General features: G+C 49.7%; 1 protein-coding gene across 1 annotated transcript; it reads left to right on the forward strand.

Annotated features, from left to right (window-relative positions):
• The first annotated feature begins 1,705 nt into the window (after window positions 1-1,705).
• On the forward strand, window positions 1,706-7,882 carry HIGD1A (HIG1 hypoxia inducible domain family member 1A). The gene is made up of 4 exons (XM_038129133.1): window positions 1,706-1,756; window positions 3,586-3,693; window positions 6,066-6,200; window positions 6,984-7,882. Exons 2-4 carry the CDS (start codon window positions 3,591-3,593, stop codon window positions 7,031-7,033), a joined length of 288 nt encoding a protein of 95 aa, XP_037985061.1. The 5' UTR covers window positions 1,706-1,756; window positions 3,586-3,590; the 3' UTR covers window positions 7,034-7,882.
• Window positions 7,883-7,972: the final 90 nt, after the last annotated feature.

Below are 7,972 nucleotides of genomic sequence, written 5' to 3' on the forward strand. Positions count from 1 at the left end.
AGATATACTTTTTTGTAGCTTAGGGAGTTATTTCAGATGAGTGTTAATACACAGTTCTATTTGTCTTTATTTTCTACTTCTTATATATTTTTTTCTGCTGACCAATCTCATGGCTACTGTTCAGCTCTAATCGCAGCTTTGCTGTCTCTAAGGCCTGCCTTTTGCAGCTTTCCCAAAACCCTCTGGTTTTATGGATTCCCACAGTGTTTAGGTGGGAAGGGACCTAAAGATCCTCTCATCTAATAGGGAAGATGTGTGTGCTGATGTCTTTACAAACAATTCCACAGGTGAGGGGACGGCTGTCAATGGCTTTGAGATGGGGCTTAATGTCTCTACCAACTTCAACCGCGGGTTTGTTACAGAGCCCGGGCAGTTTGACTCCTGAAACAGCCAAATGGGGCTGCACAGCCCTGCGTTTCTAAACTTTGGGGTAGAATGACAGCTTCAAGGGGGGGATATGTGGCAGGAATATTCAGGAAGGCTGCACCTTCCTGGTACCTTGGGCAGCGGGGGAAGGAAGAGGAGCGGCCGGAGTTTGGGATGAAAGGAGGCTGCGCCCTCCGGAACCTCGAGAGAGAAAACCACGCGGGGATGAGCCCCAGGGGCCTCTGTGCCTTTACCCCAGTGCAGCTGCAGGATCCTCTGGCTCCTGAATGGACACTGCCTTTTCCCAGTGGGATTTCCCATACAATCCCATCCCCAACACAGGCAGGGACACCTTCCAATGTCCCAGGGCGCTCCAAACCCTGTCCAGTCTGGCCTTGGGCACTGCCAGGGATCCAGGGGCAGCCACAGCTTCTCTGGGCACCCTGTGCCAGGGCCTCATCAACTTCCAGGGAACAATTTCTCTCCAATATCTAATCTAAAGCTGTTCCCTTTTAATTTAAAACTGCTCGCCCTTGTCCTGTCACTCCGTGGTGTTGCCAACAGTCTCTCTCCATCTCTCCACGTCACAATGTGACAATACGGGACATTTTAGGAGCAAAAAGCAGACAAGCTGCAGAACCACCAGTAGGCGTTTTTCCGCCCTGCAGGTGATGCCGGACCCGCTGTTTTGCTGTTTTTTGGAGCTAACCCAGACTCGGAGCCCCCGCCTGGCTCCCGGCACCACGAACGCGCAGGCTGGGGCTGAGGCCGGGGCTGAGGCAGAGACTAAGGCCGGGAATGAGGCCGGGACTGAGGCCGGACCTGAGGCAAGGGCTGAGGCAAGGATTGAGGCCGGGGCTGAGGCAGAGACTAAGGCCGGGACTGAGGACAGGATTCAGGCCAGGGCTGAGGTCGGACCTGAGGCAAGGGCTGAGGCAAGGATTGAGGCCGGGGCTGAGGCAGGGACTGTGGCCGGGACTGAGGACAGGATTCAGGCCAGGGCTGAGGCCGGACCTGAGGCAAGGGCTGAGACAAGGACTGAGGCCGGGGCTGAGGCAGGGACTGTGGCCGGGACTGAGGACAGGATTCAGGCCAGGGCTGAGGCCAGGGCTGAGGCCGGGCCCCGCAGCGCCCCCTGCCGGCCGCCCCGCGCCACCGCCTCCCCGCCGCAATGCGGAGCGCCGCGTGATGACGTCACCGCCCGCCCGCCCCCGCGCCCGAATAAGGAAGCGGTGGTCGCGGCCACGCTTCGGATTGGCTGTCGGCGGGCGCGCGGGCGCGGGGCACGCTGGGAGTTGTGGTCCCGGCGGAGGGGCGGGGCGGAAGCCGCCAATAAGAGGGAGGGGCGGGGCCCGGCGCGGCAGACGCCGGCCGGTGTCGGATGAGCGCGGTGAGAGCCGGGTCTGGGGCGGGTGGGAGCCGCGGCACCGCCGGGGACACAGCTCGAGTCCTGCAGGGCGGCGCAGGTGCCTGGGGCTGGAGCGAGGAAGGGCTCCCATGTGGGGTGAAAGTGGCTGGGGCGGGAGTGGAGCAGAGGCCCCGTGTGGGGATGTGGGGCAGAAGGCCGGAGTGCGCTGAGGCTGCCTGGGGCCGCAGTGGGGAAGGGTCCCCATGTGGGGTGCGGCGGCCTGGGGCTGGAGTGGGGAAGGATCCCCACGTGGAGCTGGCCAGGCGGAAGGCAGCCTGGGGGTACCCAGGGCCTCCCCCTTGCCGGGAGGGATGCTGGGACCTGTCACCTTCCCACCCATGGGCCTCCCTCAGTGTCCCTCCCCCGCGGGTGACACCGGTCACACAGGTGCCCTGACCTCCCTGTTCGGTGTCGGCAAGGTCAGGGCAGCCGGGCCGTGTGTTTCAACCAGGTTCTTCTGCCCCGTGCCCATCTTGGTCTGAGCTGAAGGTCACAGAAACTTCTCGTGGTGGATGAATTGTTTCAGTTTTAATATAATTTTCTTGTGTAAATCTCACATCTGGCTGTCTCCTCCTCTGCTGAGTGACGGAGAACTCCTGTTACCTTCTCTGAATGAGTCAGGCTAAAATTACAGTTTACACTCAGCAAATAAGAGTGGTTATAGCACGGGCCAAATCCTAGAGAGATAGAGAGGCCAAATCCTTTGGCCTTGCAGAGGAAATGGTTTGAGGACCAGTCAGTCTGCTCACATGGGTGTGCTCGAAATGCTGTGTAACCAGGGAGCATGGCCACCTTGGAAATGTCTCTTCTGCCTAAGGTTACTGGCGCCTGCTTAATGAAATTCCTCTTGGTTTATTCCGAGAGCTTGGAGCCTTTCTAAGTGCCCCTGAGCTGTGTTTTGCCGTTGGTGGCAGAGCTGAACAATAGCAGTAGGGATTTTTCTAGCAGAGCCCTCTGTGGTGTCACTGGCAGAAATTGTCATTAAGTGAGTGATGCTTTTGCAGAGCACTGAGGAGGGAACAGGTCTTGGTGTAATCCTTGTGATTCCCAACAGAAAAAGCTGGGAACTTCTGGAGGATGGTCTCACTTTGGTGATGATGGTTCTGTGAGTGGAGCCCTTCTCAAGCTGTTGCTGTTTTTTATTTTCCTTGGGGGAAGGTGAGAAATCACCTGTGGATTCTCCTGCTGCGACCTCACAGGAGTCTGCACCCATTGAGGGTTTCAGCACTTGCTCAACTCCTCGGTGGTGGCCGTTTCCCATCCCTGTGTTCTCCGTCAGGAATTTGGAGTTATGTTGATGTGGGATAGGCTGTGGTGACTGAGGCAGGGCTGACCTTGTGCAGCAGCTCGTGCTTCCCAGCCCGGCTGCTGTGGCTGCTGCTCTTGGCAGGGAATGAGGGGCAGAAGTGAACTTTGCTGAGGTCAGAGCTGCCGTAAAGGACCAGCCTGCGAAAGCCAAGCAGAGTGGTGAGGCATGGAATTCCTAAAAGGAAAGGCAGGCAGTGACCAAAGCTTTCTGTGGCTGCCTGTGACTATGGAGGGGTCACTGCCATCTCTGGATAGCAGAAGTTTGTTGCTCTCCTGCTTTTTCTTTGGTTTTGTTTCGTTCTTACCTCTCCTGGTGAGCACAGTCCTGCTTCCCAAGGCTTCACTGGAATTAAACCATCTGTCCATGGTGCCTGTTCTTATATCTCACTGCCTGGATATTCGTGACTGATGGAATACACAAGGGATTTTCTGACTTTCTTTCCTTAAAGATTCTCTTTATTTGGGGTTTCCAAAACCTGAAGGGAGGTTCTTTGTCTTCACAGCCACAATGTCACCCAGCCAGGAATCCGTTTACCCTGACTATGAGACAGAGACCAGCCAAACCTCGAAGCTGATAAAAAAATTTAAGGAGACACCATTTGTGCCCATTGGTGAGTTCAAAAATGGAGAAATAAATGTGTTTGCACAATTGATGCGGGAAACACCATCACTGTTCACCTTTTTTGTGTAAACAGGAAATTACTTAGAAATTACCACCCCATAATAGTTGTCCTAAAAGAAAGAGGGAAATTAATGAGGTCTATTACCTTAAAAAAAAAACTCAGAACCTACAGGTGTAAGAAAAAACCCCAAACTAACAAACCCTGAAAGGTTTTTTAGGTGAGGCTAGAAAACATGTGAAGGTGATGCTGTCAAGTGGTTAAGGAGTGTGTTGTGCAGCTGTTCTGGAGCACAGTTCCTGGGAATTATGTGACCACTACAAAGTGACTTAAAAGCTCTAAAAATACAAACTGGAAGGATTTAAATTACAGCCTGTGTGGTAAATGTTTCAGCCCTCTGCTGCCATCACTTAGTTCAAAATGCATTTTTTGAGTAATTTTTATTTTACACCTGGCTTGAGGATGTTGTTCAGTTCTCAGCCTCTCTGTTGAGGCTCCCAAAAAGCTTCTGAGGAGAGCGGGGATCAGCTTTTGTGTGACACAAGACACGTTTTGATGTCCAGCCACCTTAAATGGAGAGCAGCGGGGTCACTCGGGGTGAACTGTTCCAAGCCTTTGCCAGCACATTTCCGTCACTGCTTCCGTGCTCACTGCACTTTGTCTCCACCTTGCTGGGCTGTACCGTGAACTCCAGGAGCTCCAGTTCCCCGAAGCAGATTGCCAGAACTCACCTTTGACTTGTGTCAGAGCTGGGCTGAAGGCTCTAGAACTGTTAATTGGTATTTAATGAGTGAATTAAGTGTTTACAGCTTTCTGATGGTACTGGTAATGCTCCGGCTCAGGGAAGACAAACTGCCCGTGCTCTGCTCAGTAAAATATACATAGCACTTAAAACTTGGCATGCACCTATGAACTGTGCAAATAATCCTGAAAATGGAATGAAATAGAAGGAATTGGAAAAGGTTGTGCATTTCTCTGTGTATTCTGTGAAAGCATCCGTGTTGGAGCTGGCAAAGCAGGGGCTGTTTGCTCTGCTGAAGGACTACCACTGAATCCTGGCCCTGGGAAAGAGACCTGGTGGAGCCTCCCCCCTCACAGCTTGGGGACAATAACATGTGACTTGTCCTGTCCTGGTGGCACCTAGCCAAACGTGACAACACCCAAAATAGCAACTGCAGCAGGCCAGTGGATACATCAGGGAGCGTCCACACACTGAGAGTCTGAGCATCAGCTGGGTGGCTGTGAGTGTCCCTGCAGGAAAGGAGGTGTGAGGAGCCCTGGTTCTGTCTGAAACAATATCCAGGGAATTCTCACACCCTGAGCTATAATGCCAGAATCCTTTGGCATTTTAATGGTGGTGGAAATCTTTTCCCTGCACTGATGTATGCATTGAATGAGGTGGCACTGGAGTGAAAGCAGGGCTAGGATTTACCACTCCACAAAACCAGCATGATTGGACCAAAACAGGCTTATTTTAGGATGAGACAGAATGGCCTCAAGTTGTGCCAGGGGAGGGTTAGACTGGATATCAGGAAAAATTTCAAGGAAAGGGCTGCCCAGGGCAGTGGTAGAATCACCATCTATGCAGGGATTGAAAAACTGTGTAGATGTGACACTTGGGGACATGGTTTAGCAGTAGCCTTGGCAATTGTGGGAATCCATAAAACCAGAGGGTTTTGGGAAAGCTGCACAAGGCAGGCCTCAGAGACAGCAGAACTGTGATTGGAGCTAAGCAGGAGCCATGAGATTGGTCAGCAGAAAAATTATGTAAGAAATAGAAAAGTGAGGACAAACAGAACAATGGTCTGTGTATTAACGCTTGTCTAGAATAACTCCCTAAGCTGCAGAAAAGTGTTTCTGGAGAGATATTGGGAAGTTCTACTCTTTATAATGGAGCTCTGTGCATTGTGTTTGAAGGCTCACAAGCAGGTATTGCATTCAAAATAAGCAAGCACTGCTTTAACCAAAGGTACCTGTGCTTATAGTGGTTGGATGGAACTACTGTCAGTGGGCTTTTGCTTTGTGGGATTGGTCAAAAACTTTTAAAGTAAGTTACAACATGAAGTTCTTGGTCTGCTGCCGGGGATGTGAGCTGCTGGCATCTTCCCATTGTCATAGCCATGTAATGAGACTGATGCTGGAAAATCAAACAGCTCAAGGCCTGTTCCTCAGCAGTCCCATCCCGTTGGTGATTTGTGCACAGCCCCCGGCCGGCGACAGCAATGGTTGGACTCAGTGATCTTTAGGGTCTTTTCCAACCCGAACAGCTCAGTGGTTCACAGGCTGTTTTGTTTAGGTGGGTCCCTTCACTCCTCCTCGTGCCCCGGATCTCCACTCAGAAGGATGCTCTCGTTGCCTTGCAGGGATGGCTGGTTTCACTGCCGTGGTTGCCTACGGGCTGTACAAGCTGAAGCACAGAGGTGACATGAAACTGTCCCTTCACCTGATCCACATGCGTGTGGCAGCCCAGGGCTTCGCCGTGGGAGCCCTGACGTGTGGTACGTATGGAATGGGAGCTGTCCTTGGCAGTGGCAAACCATGGAGACCCTCCTGGATCTCTGCCGTGGATCACACAGCTGGCATGGCTGGGTGGAAGCATCCAGAACGTTTATTTCAGGATGTTTGTGCTCTTTACTGGTGCTCAATCAGCCTTTCTGGAGTAATCTGATTTTATGTTTTTAAGTATTTCATTTCAGAGTAGCAGTTTTGATTGTGTCTAGATGTGGATTGTGAGGTTCTGCATCTCTGCCTCTTACAGGCCAAAAAAAGAAAACATCCATCTGACATTATTATTTTCCCTTGTAAATATGTTGCTGTTTCTGAATTTAATGCATTGGAAGATCTACAGCGTGTGTAGACCATGGTATTACATATTTATATATATATATTTATATGTATATATATTTTTCCAGGACTGGACTTGTGGCTCTGAATGTACAGAGACACTGTGCCCCTGGTTTGTACATCCCAGGTCTGATCTGTGTGTGAATGTACATCCATGAAATGCTGTTTGTACTGCATTCCCAGCAGGAACATCAGAAAAGCTTGACTTCGGCCACAAAATCAACCGGAATTAGCTCGGGATCTGCATTTTCATAAATTGTATATTTTCATACCCAGTTTCTCTGTATGTGAAGGATTTTGTAGTGTTTATTAAAAACATGCAGCTGAGGAGGAAGGGAAATTCTGTCTTGCTGAGAACTGTTCACATTTTGAAACCCATCATTTCTCATTTAACACAGTTTTTCATTGTGTTTTTTTTTTTTCTTTCTGTCTTGCAGGAGTGCTGTATTCCATGTTCCGGGAGTACGTGGTGAAGCCCAAGGAATAGTGGGAAGCTGTCTGCAATCCCTGTCCTGGTGGTGGCCTGTGTACTGCAGCTCCAAACCTCCTACTGAGGGGTTCTTGAGGAAAACAAATAATACATGGCATTAGAGAATTGTTCTATTTTGTGTATGGTACACTGTGCTGAACCTGGCAGCCTCAGAATGTGACCTGTGGCTATTGGGGTCTGGGTCTCTCTGATTGACACCACCACATCCCAGTTTTTAAGGGATATCGTGGAGTGCAATCCCTCTATCTTCCCCTTCAGCTCAGTCCTAAAACTGGTGATTTCTTTTGCTGTTGTTGCCCAAAACAATGATGTCTGAACTGGTTTCTGTCAGGGAATGGCAGGAAAGCCTTGCTGTCATTTTCTATCCTCTGCCTCCCAACTTTGTAATTTAGAAGCTTCCTGTAGCACTAAATGACATCTAAAATATTGAGAGCTATATAAACATATATATTTTTTATTTAAGGTATAGAGATAAGTATGTCACAGCTATTTAAATGTTATATTTATTCATTGTTAACGAAGACACATGCTCCCTATTTTTGCTATATCAGACCCTTGGATTATGATATTTTGTAACTTTATTTAGGGTGTTCTTCTGAGTAACATCTAAATGTAACATTTAAAATACAGATTGTGAAAACTAATTTGGTGGTTTGATGCTTTTAAAGTGTACAATCTAGCTGATTTCTGCAGTCCTGTTCCCCACAGAAAATTCTAAAACATTTAGATCTGAAAAGCTCTCCATCACCTTTGAGGTATTAAAATCCTTGTCTGTAAATTATTTTACACTCAAACTCCTTGTACTTCCAACAGCAGTCGCGAAAATAAAAGCCAATTTCTAAAAAAGCACATATTTTCCTGTCAGCTGACATTCCACGGTGACAGTCTCAGATGTTACAAGGTACAAACTGCACCTACCTCTCTGTGACCTGTTGT

The sequence above is a fragment of the Motacilla alba genome, chromosome 2, assembly GCF_015832195.1.
Source record: "Motacilla alba alba isolate MOTALB_02 chromosome 2, Motacilla_alba_V1.0_pri, whole genome shotgun sequence".
NCBI classification, from domain to species: Eukaryota; Metazoa; Chordata; class Aves; order Passeriformes; family Motacillidae; genus Motacilla; species Motacilla alba.